Source organism: Capra hircus, chromosome 16 (genome assembly GCF_001704415.2).
Source record: "Capra hircus breed San Clemente chromosome 16, ASM170441v1, whole genome shotgun sequence".
NCBI lineage: Eukaryota > Metazoa > Chordata > Mammalia > Artiodactyla > Bovidae > Capra > Capra hircus.
This window is the reverse complement of record NC_030823.1, coordinates 64,717,763-64,732,710: the sequence shown is the minus strand read 5'-3', so window position 1 is coordinate 64,732,710 and position 14,948 is coordinate 64,717,763. Positions and strand designations below refer to the sequence as shown.

General features: G+C 39.0%; 1 protein-coding gene across 1 annotated transcript in view; it reads right to left on the bottom strand.

Annotated features, from left to right (window-relative positions):
• The window catches only part of RNF2 (ring finger protein 2), a 41,203-nt gene that overhangs the window by 5,125 nt on the left and 21,130 nt on the right, over nucleotides 1-14,948 (bottom strand). Inside the window, exons 2-4 of the mRNA XM_018060720.1 lie at nucleotides 3,432-3,520; nucleotides 1,441-1,601; nucleotides 617-832 (exon numbers count right to left, since the gene is read on the bottom strand). Coding sequence (XP_017916209.1) covers nucleotides 617-832; nucleotides 1,441-1,601; nucleotides 3,432-3,518 — 464 coding nt within the window. The 5' untranslated portion in view covers nucleotides 3,519-3,520. The remainder of the gene's footprint in view (nucleotides 1-616; nucleotides 833-1,440; nucleotides 1,602-3,431; nucleotides 3,521-14,948) is intronic.

Here is a 14,948-nt window from a genome sequence, read left to right as displayed (position 1 = left end):
GGTGTTGCCACCAACTGAAACAGGCAAGAAAGAAGAGAAGCAGGGGGTGAAAAGCAACAATGCAGTACTGAACATGTTAGGTTCGGAGACGAGAAACAGCTAACGACATACAAAGGGAACCAGGAGAATATGATCTCTTGAGAGACAAGGAAAGAAAACCAATCAAAGAGAAAAGAGAAATTAACTGTGTAAAATATTAAGTAAGATGAGATCTCAGAATCAGCGACTAGATTTTTCCACGTGGAGGCCAATGATAACCTTGACAAGGGTGATATGAGGAGAGGGGGTAAACCCTGACTGGGGGAGTTCAAAATGGGAAGAAATTGGAGGTGGTGAGCACAGACAACTCTTATGGAGAGAAGAAGAGAAGTACAGTGGTGAGTGGAGACAGAAGTGGGTATATGAGAGGTTTTTGTTTTGTTTTTATGATTCTACTTTAAAAGGAATCCCCTATTACCCCAGGAGACATAAATTATACCTGAATGAAAAACTAATTACACAGAACTACTGTTGGTTACTGCATTTTATCTTTTTCAAAATGGAAGGCGGTAAGTAAATTCAGTCTTTAATAAAACACTCAGAAGAGCAGCCACCCTCTCTGCCTTCTCGCCCGTACCTGTTCATAGCCTGAATCTTCAGTCCCTCCTCAATACTGTGGCTGAGTGCCTGCTGATTATTGTGCTTGTTGATCCTGGCTAATACTCTTTCTTGATGAGCTTCATACTCATCACGACTTGGATAAATTTTGCTGATGAGTGCATCGAAGTTTGGGTCTGGTCTTAGTGATCTTTTGGAAACTAGCTTTTTCCGACAGGTAGGGCATTCTTTATTGCTAAATAAAAAGAGGGAAAAGAAAATATAAGTAACGCCAGTATCTTTGGGCTGAAGACAAAAATAGCCAGCTTCCAGATTAGTATCATCTTTTCCCCAATACCTTTACTAAGTCACAGAAATTTAAACTGATTAACCTGACTTTCCTTGAATATCTGACTAGTGGCTATAAGCACGATCTTTGAAACCTGAGATACTCTCTACTACTTGCCAACAGAGAAAAATCTAAATACTTCCTTATGATAATTTATATATAACCATTTTAGAAATGAAAATCTAGTCTTTCCTAATATAAAGTTCCCCTTTCTGATATCCATGCCATATAAGGAGAAAACTATCCATTAATATATATTCATGTTATCAATTATTTTATTGAAATAGCTTTCATCAGGATATTGTTTTATATATGTAAGAAGTAGAAAAACCATGGTTTCAAACTTTGTAGTTTTCTCAAAATAAAAACTCATCCTGAAAAGCTTCTAAAATTATATAAAACCAACTGTTTCAAAACAAAGATTCTCTAACAATTACAACCTAGACTTTAGATAAAGCACTAGAATACGGTCCTCACATAATGTAAATGCCTAGGTGTCACTCATTTTAACATACCCACTTCTGAGGGCTGTGATAATGCAGTCTGCACAGAAACGATGCAAGCACTCTTTTGTAGTCATGGTGTTCTTCAACATATCCAAACAAATTGGGCACATTAATTCACTGTGTAGACTTCGAGGTGAAACCACAATTTCTAAGCCATCTGTTATTGCCTCCTGTAAAAACATCACTTTAAAATTAAATGCTAATTTTTAAAAAAAAGTTATGGACAAGTTCAAACATATAAGAATACAGAACAGACAAAAATGAACACCTGTGTAGCCATCATCCAGTCACCATCACTGTCAATTCACAACCAATCTTGTTTTATCTATAATCTCCTTCAACTTCCCTCAGCCCCAGCACCAAAGCATTATATAAATCTGTTATCATAATGTTAAAGATAGCTTATCGTATATTTAAAAGATAACTAATGGTAAATTAGCCTGGTTTAATTTTAAAATAGCACTAAATATGGAGTCAGATGGCTTAGGTTCTAGTTCAACAACTAGCTCTGCAACTCTAAATATTTTAACATTATCTTCTTACCTGCAAAATGAGGACGCTGAGGCTAAAGGAACCCTAAAAATCCTTCCATCTGCGAAAGTGTACCTGTATCTGTGCAGCAACGCAGAGGGGAAGGGGAGAGGGATCACACAACCAGACTGTCATCAGTGAAAACTCACTTTTCTTTTCACTACAGTGTTTTTCACACCTTTTCTTCTATCTGCAGACCTTCTATCATGTAAACGTTAAACAGATCACCTTACTTCATTAAAAGAGAGCTCTCATTTTCTCTCTACCTGATCTTTATAAGGCATCTTCCTCGTTCTTATTACAGGGAGAAAGTACATCACTTCCTATCAAATGTACATTCCTTTCTACCTTCTCAAGCATACTCCCCTTTCAATTATTCTGTCTGCTCTCAGACTTCAGCAATCTCTCCCTCCTCACTAAATCAATCTGGATTAACACAGGCTTGCTGCAGTGAAACGTGAACCTTAGAGCTGTGTACAGAGGGAGCTGGGGTGAGAGCAGTTCCACTTCTCACTAACAAAATTTAAAACTTCCTGATTCTATGTTCCCCTCAAGTTTTCACTCATTTCGGCATCTCTGCACAGCCAAACTTCTCTAAAGCATTACCTATTCACCTTCACCTCCCCTCCTCCCTCTTTAACACAGCACAACCTACTCAAGGGAATTTATTCTTCTCAAGGGTTACCAGCTATATACTGCCAACTCGAATGTTCACTCTTGTAATCCTCATCTTACTCATCCTCTCAGTAGCACTGAACACAGTAGCTGCATTCTCCTTGAAACATTCTGTCCTCTTTTTTATCTCCTCTCCTCATCTCCCATGTTTCCTTCCATTTCTCTGGCTGTTCCTTCTCAGTCTCCTTTCCTATTACTTAATTTCTAAATGCTGAAGCTCCTTTGGATAAAGTTCTGAGCCTTCTGCTCATCTCTCTCTAGGTAATCTGGCATTCCTGTGCTCAAAATGCACTGACAAGTCCTGAAACTTTATATTTAGCCCAGACCCCTAGGTAGCATTTCTGCTTGTCTTACAGGCATTTCAAACTTTCAGACTTCAGTTTTAAGTTTTAAGTTTTATCTCCTTCAAACTTGTTCCTCTCCCAGTCTTTCCCATCTTCACCTTCTCAAAATAGTCTTCCCTAGTTACCCTGTTATTATTATAGCATTGAGGAACTTTCCTATATACAACTTCTCATATGTGTAATTTACTTGCTTGATGTCTAAACTTCCTGAGCTGATGCCACATCTGTTTTATTCACCACTTTACCTAGTCCCTAATTTAGGACCTGGTACACAATAGGCACTCAAATTATTTCTTCAATGAATGGTCAACCAACATACACAAAAATTAGGACTGTTTTGTATATAAATGTATTATTACGGTTATGGTCTTTCAAATTTTCATTTTCTAAAAATATATTCCAGTTTTCATATGTCTCATATTTTCCCTAAATTATCTTGGTCTACATTACCTGAGGTGTTCGTTGTAGTTCATATAAACTGAGCTCCCATGTTTTGCTTAATGGCTGAGTTCCATTTGTCTGCACAGCCTGAGACATTGCTGGGAATAAAGAGGAGAGAAAAATAATTTTAGTATCTGAAAGGGAAGTAAATCTCAAAACTAATTTTTAGACATTTAAATCCTGACAATAATAGTAAAAAAAAAAAGTTACACACTGGTTCAAGAATGGAAATGAAGAAAAGCTCAAGAATATTTCCATTTATAAATACAAGATACTTGACAGCAAGAGGCTATCACTGATCTCTGAACATCTAACAGCCCGCATACAGAGAATGCTTCATTATTACTCATGTATAGAAAGTCCTCTTCACCCAAGATAGCAAGTATCTTTCTGAAACTAGTGGTCAGGGAATTTAGAACTAAGTCAGGAAAATGTCAAGACTTTCAGCATGGCCACCTGGTTCAATTTTTCCCAAAGACACAGAATCTGCCTTCTAAGCGCTTTAAGCCCCGGCCATCCTGCCTCTGCTCTCACAGCTCCACTCATGCAAACTCCCTTCAGCTTATACTTCAGAAAGCTCCTCCTAGCGGTGAGTCCAAAACTGCTAGCTACCCACCCCTACAGCTTGCCCTCTAGAGGCAAGCTGATTTAAGTCGAGCCATTTTTCCACACAACAGTCTTTCAAACATTTGGATACTGTTATCACATACCACCTGATTTTTCTTTACTTCTGGCTGAATGTCCTAGTTCCTCCTAGTGCTCACCATTTGATACAATTTCAAGGTCTCCTTGAGTTCTAATTATTTAATGGAACACTAAGGGAGGGAGAGTGGTCCAGTAGATAGTGAGAAGGAAAAATATCACACTTGCCTAAAGACACAACTTTATCACAGTACGTCATATACTCTACACTGGCACATAAACAATGAAGGACATGATCTATCTGTATCCAGGATGCTGAATTTCCCACTTTTAACAGATACCATTTTAAAATATCTGCTCAAGACTCCACTTAATGAGCAATTAACTCAACTTTGTTTTTATAAGTAAAAGCATTTCACTGAACTTTAACCTAAATTCTGCTGCTGCTGCTAAGTCTCTTCAATCGTGTCCGACTGTGCAACCCCATAGATGGCAGCCCACCAGGCTCCCCCATCCCTGAGATTCTCCAGGCAAGAACACTGGAGTGGGTTGCCATTTCCTTCTCCAATGCATGAAAGTGAAAAGTGAAAGTGAAGTTGCTCAGTCGTGTCCAACTCTTAGCGACCCCATGGACTGCAGCCCACCAGGCTCCTCTGTCCATGGGATTTTCCAGGCAAGAGTACTGGAGTGGGGTGCCATTCTAGTCCCCTCTAAAATTCAATGCACACTGTCTCATTGACAGAAAGCTACATTTCCACATGAAGTTTCTCCTTTGTCCAAGCAAAAATGTGAAATGTTCAAATTTTTCAAATTTGAGTGAATCATGGATTTTGTTTATAATTTTGAGGCTGTCCACTGAGTCTACCCTAAAGACTTGTTCATTTGGCTTACTGGAACTAGTGGACTCCCAAACAAGCAAAAGCCTTTTGTCCTTGAACTAAAATTATCATTCAGGTCCTGTATGATCCCTGATCAGTGTCCCCAACAATAATCTGAAATCTCAGCAATTTTTCTCAGCTATTAGAGCTGAGTTGCACAGTCACTAGACTAGCTGAGTTTGTTAATTCTATTATTAGTATCCTGTGGTTCTTTAAGTATCTCCCTGAATGCTTTAACTCCATTCTCTGAGAATCACAAATTGAAAGAATTTTGTGAAAGAAACTTCTCCTTGATGAAATACTGTCTTTTTTTTTTTTTAAATTTTAAAATCTTTAATTCTTACATGCGTTCCCAAACATGAACCCCCCTCCCACCTCCCTCCCCATAACATCTCTCTGGGTCATCCCCATGCACCAGCTCCAAGCATGCTGTATCCTGCATCAGACATAGACTGGCGGAAATACTGTCTTTTCTGTATCATTCAGTCTTCAGAGGATCAAATGATGGCACAGGCTCTACTAACTGCTATGTAGTTAAACTTTAGCAGCCAACGGATACAAGAGACCCAAGAGACCAGTGTCTGCTCTCTGGAGCAACAAACTTTGCTATAAGCCTCTCTAAAATCTTTCATAGGAGATATCTAAGAGACATCACTTTGTTTAATGGAGGAGGCCTTTCTTCATTTCTGTACTTGGGGACTAAGGTTAACATTTCTGTACTTTAGGGACTAAATCATGGTTTCTAGCCACCACTTTATGGGCTTCCCAGGCGGCTCAGTGGTAAAGAATCCGCTTGTCAACGCAAGAGACAAAGGTTTGTTCCCTGGGTTGGGAAGAACCTCTGGAGAAGAAAACAGCAGCCCACTCCGGTATTCCTGCCTGGGAAGTCCCATGGACAGAGAGCCTGGTGGGCTACAGTCCACAGCGTCACCAAGGGTGGGACACGACTTAGCAACTAAACAATAAGAACCCACCACTTGATGAGCATTGCTTGATCTTATATATGCAGTGTGTGTTATCAATACAACTAAAACAAGCTCTAGAAAAGAAAGGAGAAAAAGTACCAAATATACGACGGCCAGTCTTTCTGACTGGTATGCTGAAGCCTTAAAATTAAACTTGGACTTCAAAGCAGCATGGCATTAAAGGCTCTCTAGCAAAGAAAAAAGCATTCAGATTATCTGAAACCTGCCGTCCTTATGCACCCAACATTATGTTTTGGCATCACCACCTTTTATACTCTCTGTTCCCCTTTACTGCCTCCCCTGAAATTCCAAATGAACTACCTTTTCCTCAAGGTCTTCCCCAAGAAAACAACCAATGACCCATACCCACTGAAGACTGCTACAGTGGTAGATAAACCAATGGAAACTAAAGTAAGGTACAGTTCAGGTTAACAGTCATAATAAAAAACTTTCCAAAACCATAAGGCAGAGAGACTAATGGCTGCTACTGGATTTCATTCTGTTAAGACACCGTTTGTCCAGGAATCCCAGGCTTATATTAATGACTCCATTTACTTGTAGCCTCTCAGATGAATAGAAGTGTTGAAAACTGGCTGGAAAAACAGAAAAAAATAAAGTACAAAGATGTTATGGGGAGGGAGGAGGGAGGGGGGTTCATGTTTGGGAACGCATGTAAGAATTAAAGATTTTAAAATTTAAAAAAAAAAAAAATAAATAATAAAACATTAAAAAAAAAAAAAAACACTCCACAGGAGACTAGGGAATGCAAGGGACTAGAAAAAGCTAGAAAACAAGAGTGATACACAGGCCTTTTCTGATGCCTTTCCTTTAAAAGTCAGACTAAAATTCAAGGTTGTGAGCAAGGAATGGAACAATAAATAGGAAACAAAAGAAACTGGCATCAAGGTGTGCAACCTGTATTGTGGGACAGGCTCAACAGATAATGTAAAAAGAATCTGTCCTTCTTTTTCTTAACAGGCTAACATCTAAAGTACAGGATTTAAAAAAAAAAAAAAGGATTGGAAATTTGCAAATTTGGATAATTTCCAACACAGCAGTTGAAAATGTGAGAAGACCTTTAGAAAACTGACAAAGTACAAACTAAAACAAACATATGATACTTCAGATTTAAAAACCAAAGATCCTTTAGCCTCTAAGTTTCAAGGACCTATTCGTAAAGATACTGACAGATACAGCAATCAGAAAAAATTAGTGGAAGAGGCACTGCTCCATATTAGCAAATAAAGGGTATATGTGGGGTGGGGTCGGGTGGGATGTGTGTGTGTAAAGAACAACAGCCTCAAACCTACCAAGGATGCAGCTCTGAAGCTGACTCTGGAATTCACTGAACTCAAGGTAAACTGCCTTTAAATACAGCTTCCCTGTAAACACATGTGCCACGTTTCTACCATAAACTCTATAAAAACACAATGAATCTATCAGAGAACTAAAACTACTAAGACAGGTGGAATTTCTCAGAACTCTAAATCCCAATGCATGTCCCAACACTGTTACCCTGGGGTCAACTATAAACAGAACACTCCTTTCATCTGTCTGTAAAATGCTTCCCCAGCAAACTAATAGGAACTGTCAAATAAAATATTCTCCTAAGGCCTTTTTCTAGAGATATCAGTTCTGCTGAACATAGCCAAATTTTATCTGATTTGGGTATTTGTATACCTGTGGCAACTAAGATTTAGAAAGTAAACCACAAGTTAGTTGTAGTTCCAAAACATCACAGTATCATTTAGAAAACCAGAATCAATATGACTTTTGAAAATTTTCCAGTCTTTCTGTTTCAATCTGTATTACAATCAATCATAAGTTCCCTGGTAACTAGTCTTAAATGCTATGGCATGGATACCATCTTACCAGATAACACAGCAGGTGTTACAAAAAAAAAGAAAAAGAAAAGGATACAATCTTGCTGATTACCAAAACCACTATCTCATTTTTTTTTCTTTTTTAAATTATGAAAGTATCACAATTACAGGAGATTTGGAAAATACAGAACAAGGTTACATATGGTTCCACTATATATTAAATTATTTTTTAAGTAGATTAAGATTTTTTAGTTGGAGTTTCAATATCAAACTCTCAAAATTAACAGAATGAATACAAAGAGAAGTAGAAGGATACAGTAGACCTGAAAATCACTATGAGAACCAATTCAACATAATTAAGATTTCTACAGTTTGCACACAACAGTGGGATACAAGTTCTATTTAAGTTCCCAGACAATAAACTAGGAGACATTGGAAGATATCCATGGACATAAAACAAAGTGCAAAAATTTCATGGTCTAAAGGTACTGAAACAGAGTCTGTTCTCTTATCACTGTGGAATTATGTTAGAAATCAGTATTGAAAGACATTTGAAAATAACCCACATATTTCCAAGTGCAATGTGACATTTACCAAGAGAGATCTTTGACTTTGCCACTGAAAGCCTCAATAAAAGTTAGAAGTCCAAGAAAACACAGAGGGTGTATCTCAATTTTTGAGAACATGTCAGCAGTGCAGATATCAACAATGTTTACTCACATCTCCTGTGATCTGGCCAAGGAGGGTCAAAAGGGGATCTCAGATGAAAACTTCCTTTGACTCAAAACAATCCACATACACAGAGGGTAGCTATAAATTCTACTTTGGCCTAAAGCACATGAACTACATGTATTCAGGAAGCTCAAATTTCCACTTTTGGCAGTTACCAAACAGATAAGCTCCCCAGAACTAGTTCCTCTTTGCTTTTAGGTCAATATATATTTTTTCACTTAAATTTAACCTAAATTCTATCCTTCCCCAAATCATATACAAACTTTCCCCTTCTCGGTTTAGTGACAAGTTGCATTTCTGTCTGCAGCTCATTCCTGCCCAAGCCAGGAACAACATTTAGCTTGCTTTTCAGGTGAGAATGAATTGTGACTTTTGACGACTGGTATTTGGGAGTCATCTAGGTATTCATACTACTGACATATACACAGAGCAAAGAAAGAGAAAAGCAGTAAGAAGGGATAGCCTAGATAAAAACTACAATCTGAAAGACTGGAAAGCAGAGCTGAAGCCCGTGAAGGAGGGAAGCAAGGTGTCGGACAAAGTAGATTCTTTCCAGCGACAGGAGATGACTACTGCCCGAAGATTTCCTTGCCACAAAACAGATCTAGGTCTACCCATGGCCCAACCCCCACCTAAATGACACTTCTGAATAAGAAAAGAGAGACCCAAAACAGAAATGCTTCTTGCACAAAGTAGATACTCAAAGTTGTGATGCGAATATTAGCATTACAGTTCAGACAAGATAATTTTAGTAGCAGCGACAGAAACAAAACAAATCCTGAGAAAAGACCTAGTCACAGTTAAATGTTGAGAGTTCACAGCTTCAATAACCAAAGGGAAAATATCAATAGTATATTCAGAACGTTCTTTGAAGGACCATGAGTATCTGGCTTTCATGCTGACTTTCCACACTGTCACATACGGCAGATCACAAAGTCCTTTTGTGGACACTCAATGTGGTTTCAAAAGCTTTTTCAATACAACAACCTCAAGATGATTGGATGGCATCACCAACTCCATGCACAAGAGCTTCAGCAAACTCTGGTAGATGGAGAAGGACAGGGAACCTAGTGTGCTGCAGTCCATGGGGTGGCAGAGTTGGACACGACTGAGCGACTGAAAACCACCACTCAACATGTGACTCAGCTCAGTCATGTCCGACTCTTTTGTGACTCCATGGACTGCAGCACAGCATGCTTCCCTGTCCTTTACCAAGCCCCAGAGCTTGCTCAAACTCACATCCATCAGGTCGGTAATGCCATCCAACCATCTGATCCTCTGCTGTCCCCTTCTCCTCCCACCTTCAATCTTTCCCAGCACCAGGGTCTTTTCAAATGAGTCAGTTCTTTGCACCAGGTGGCCCAAGTATTGGGAGTTTCAGCTTCAGCATGAGTCCTTCCAATAAATATTCAGGACCGATTTCCTTTAGGATGGACTGGTTGGATTTCCTTGCAGTCCAAGGGACTCTCAAGAGTCTTCTCCAACACCACAGTTCAAAAGCATCAATTCTTTAGTGCTCAGCTTTCTGTATAGTCCAACTCTCACATCCATACATGACCACTGGAAAAACCATAGCTTTGACTAGATGGACCTTTGTCAGTAACATCTCTGCTTTTCAATATGCTGTCTGGGTTGGTCATAGCTTTTCTTCCAAGGAGCTAGCGTCTTTAATTTCATGGCTGCAGGCACCATCTGCAGTGGTTCTGGAGCCCAAGCAAATAAAGGCTGTCACTGTTTCACTGTTTCCCCATCTATTTGCCATGAAGGGATGGGACTGGATGCCATGACCTTAGTTTTTTTGCATGTTGACTTTTTCTCAACACTAAAAGTAGTTTTTCTCAGAGGCCACTACTAAATGCCTTTTTGCAACAAGTGACTACCGCATAAAGAAAAGGGCAGAGAAGGGAAAAGAGATGAAAACTCCTATGCATTCCACACAAAGAGGTTTACTAGCTTATCTTTCTCTTTTCAAAAAAATAAGAAAAAAGGCTAAGACTTTCATCTCCAGTTCTGCATGTAAAGCTGAACAAACTGAAAAATCGACTACTCTTCCAGGACCCATAAGTGAGGGGAGGACAGACGGATCCCGACTGTCCCCAAACTGGAGAGACAGAGACTGGGGAATCTCAACAACGCACCTGCAGGAGGAACCAGTGTTGGGGGAAAACGCTGAACTGTACCTGAAAAAGCCTTGCAGTATGCCAAGTGCGGACAAATCTGAGAGTTAAAAACTTCAGGAGGACCTAGTCACAGGGAGGGGAGCCCCCCAAATAATGTCCCATTTGCCTCTAGAACCCCAAACAGATTCCCACAGCAATTATCAGAGAAAATTCCCCTCATGCTTCCAGCAGAGAGAGAGGGAAAGGAAACCATTTTAAAATATGCCAGAGCACTCTAGTTCTTAACAAAGCCTGCCCTCAGAGAAAACTAGGTAACCAGAACCTAACCTGCTGGGCTATTATAAGAACCTAAGTGACCTGGGGAAGGGAAATAACCAACTCCAGTCCATTCTAGTCATCCTGTCCCACGTAAAAGGGGTTAAAAAAAAACACCCATTAGTGAAGTTCACAGTCCAGAGGAATAGCTTCTGAGACCAATTGTAAGAGTACAGAACCATCACTTTCCCCCAACACCTCACCAGCACACTACTAAAGGCCTTTTCCCAACAGCTGCTTTTACCCAGTACAACATTTAAGCATGCTGGCAATAGAAAAAAATTACAAGGCATACCAAATGACAAAAACAAAATCTGAGAAACAAAGCATCAGAACCAGACATGGCAAGGATACTCGAATTATCAGACCAGAAAAAAAAGGACATAAGAAAATTTTAAAGATAAGCCAACAAAGAAAATATTTGCAACATACATAACAAACAAAGGTCAAAATCCATAATATATAACAGATCCTGCCCTAAGTCAATTTAAAAGACAACTCAATATAGGCAAAATGATGAATGGGTAATTAACGGGAATTACGAGTGGCCAACAAAATTAAATCATGCTTAACTTCACTACAAATCATTAAACTGCAAATCAAGACAATGTTATCTATATATGCTCTATTTTTTGGCTGTGATGCTGACAAAAATTAAGATGACTGATAATACTGTTAGAAAAGGTGTGCAGAAACAGGAGTTCTCAAATCACTGGAAGTGTACAGTGGCATGGTTTTGGGGACAGAATAATCTGGCTATTAAATTTTTATCATTCTGACACAAAGAATTTGGTTGCTAAAACATGTCTTGCAATTCAGGCTTTAGGAAAAGTGACAAATTTTTTTAAATGAATACAAAAATTAGTTTTCAGGACAGAAGTATATTAATCCCCAACTTAGAAATTAAAATTACTACTTAAAGTTTTTTCCATTAAAAATATATTATACTTAAGTTATGTGTCTATATTACTGGAAAATGTGTACTTGTGTACTAATTCAATTACATTATGGATTTGTCTTTCGGAGACTCATCTAGGGACTTCAGACACTAATCATAACATCGTTGAGTTTCCCTGGTAGCTCAGTGGTAAAGAATCCACCTGCAACGCAGGAGTGCGAGTTCAATCCCTGGGTCAGGAAGATCCCCTGGAGAAGGAAACAGCAAGCCACTCCAATATTCTTGCCTGGGAAATCCCATGGACAGAGGAGCCTGGCAGGCTACAGTCCACGGGGTCACAGAGAGTCAGACACGACTTGAGCAACTAAATACACACGAACACACACGTGTGTATAACATGTGTGTAACAAGGCTGCACATATTCACTTAGTAGTACCTGGCAAACAAAGTAATGTAAAGGCTCTCCAAAGTGTCTTTTTATTCCACCCCATCTGTAACCTTCAAACTGGTTGAGGGGAGTATTAAAAAACCATATAAAAAAATATATATAGACATTGTTATCGTTTAGTCGCTGAGTCATTTCCGACTCTTTTACGGTCCATGGACTATAGCCTGCCAGGTTCTCTGTCCATGGGATTTCCTAGGCAAGAAATACTGGAGTGGGTTGCCATTTTTCTCCTTCAGAGGATCTTCCTGACCCAGGGAATGTACCCACATTCCCTGCATCTCCCACAGTGCAGGTGGATTCTTTACCACTGAGCCACCTGGGAAGCCCCTATAGACATTAAATGTGGCAAAGAGAAGGTTTCATATGAAAAAAAACAGAGGACAATACTAATACAGGTTCCATTCAATTCTTTGAGACTTCCAAAACCCTTAAATTCCTTGACTAGGCTACATATTTGCTCCCAAGATCATTCTCTGACTCCCCTAGAAGGAAAAACAAATCCACTAAACCAAAAATTCCTCAAGCATAAAGGCAGCGAACTTCATACTTTAGGGATATCCTTGTTATAGTAAAATAAATGAGACACCTAGAAAGCACAGTGTTCTTTGGAACTGGATCAGCTTGAGTTTCCATCCTAATGCTAGCAGTTACTGGCTATGGACCCATGGGCAAACACTCAAGGCTTTATCTTTTAATCTGCAAAGTGACAGATCTTTTCAGGGCCATTGGTAAAGCTGAATGAGATGGTCATTATAAAATGTGTGGCATTTTATAAATGATGTCATAAAACTGAAAAGAGATAATTTTCTTTAATAAATAGGAAATATTATTTCTTAGGCTCCCAATAGGTGAAGTACAAGGGGAAAAAATGATTTAGACGCTAACATTAAAAATCAAAAATTTTACATAGCCCCCTTTTAAAAATAATTATTATTTTTGAAAAGACATGTTCATGGGGTTCTCATTCCCATCACTTCATGGCAAATAGAAAAAGTGGAAGCAGTGATAGATTTTATTTTCTTGGACTCAAAAATCACTGTGGATGGTGACTGCAGCCACAAAATTAAAAAGACCCTCCTTGGAAGGAAAGCTATGACTAACCTACATAGTGTATTAAGAAGCAGAGATGTCACTTTGTTGACAAAGGTCCATTGAGTCAAAGCTATGGTTTTTCCGGTAGTCATGTACAAATATGCGAGTTGGACCATAAAAAAGGCTGAGCACCAAAGAACTGATGCTTTTGCTGGAGAAGACTACCGAGAGTCCCTTCGGACTGCAAGGAGATCAAACCAGTCAATCCTAAAGGAAATCAATCAACCTTGAATATTCATTGGAAGGACTGATGCTGAAGCGCCAATACTTTGGCCACCTGATGCAAAGAGCTAACTTGTTGGAAAAGACCTGGATGCTGGGAAAGCTAGAAGGCACGGGGAAAGGGGGCGGCAGAGGATAAGATGATTAGATAGCATCACTGATTCAATGGACATGAATTTTGAGCAAACTCTGGAAGACAGTGAAGGACAGGGGAGCCTGGCGTTCTGCAGTCCATGGGGTCACAAAGAGTCGGACCAACTTAGCAACTGAACAACAACAAAGGAATGTAAGAATGCTTCAGCATGTGCCTTGTGTGATTAAAAAAATTTTTTAATCAACTGACAGGCTTATTTGCTCTCAAGAATTTAAGGCCTTTTCTATAACAAACAGAAGTTACCAAAAAGGGCAGATGTGTCGTTGTCTATTGCTAGTAACCTGTATGTAGATGAATACTAAGAGTAGTTTCTGGAAGCTTAACGGAAAAAAAGAAGTTATTAGAAACATTTCTGGCTCAAATCCCACTAGAAACTTGTGGATTTTTTTATGGAAGGGGGGCACTAGATGGCATAAAAAAAGAGCATCTTAAACCACAGCTTTGAGTAACATATAGACATTCAAATGCATGTTTCCTGAATTATCCTTCTCTTTCCCCAAACACATATATAATCTTTGAGAAGGTGAAGATACTATAGGCCAGGTATATTGGTGTCTGATCATTAATGATATAGGGCTAAAGTGCAGAGAACCGATACAATCTTCATGCTTGAGCAGACTCCCAGTAAACCAGTCTCAAGTCTCGAAGACACCCTGGCACAGCTGGGTCATAAAAACTCCTAACTCCATTCTCAGTAAAAGTCTCAAGTGCACATTTTCTGTAGCATGGGTGAAAGAATTCTTATTAAATAGCAGATGCACAGGCAAAAGGGCTGACATTGTGTCAAAATTTTAGGAGTCTAAAGTGTACTCTTACCAAAGTGGAGCTATAGAACAGCCACCAGGGAGATTCCAGAATGAATAAAAACTCTTCTCCCCAAAAGGAGCTTCAAATATAACATTTTGAGCTAAACCTCAGAGTTTTGTGCCTAAAAATGCTTACCAGTTGCTTTAATCATAAAAATTGCCTGGTCTTTTCAGAGTATCTGAAATAGAACTAGTCTAAGGAGTTTGAGCTGTAAGTATACCCACCCCCCAAAAGGATGAAGAGTTAAAGTATATGGAATTATTTATACTCCATATACTTTATATGTATATATATAGGGAATCCATTTATACTCTGAAGAATGGTTGATGTATTAGTTTCCTGTGACTGCTGTAACAAATTATCACGTTTGGTGGTTTAAAACAACAGAAATTTCTCTCTCAGTCCTGGAGGCCACAAATCCTAAACCGGT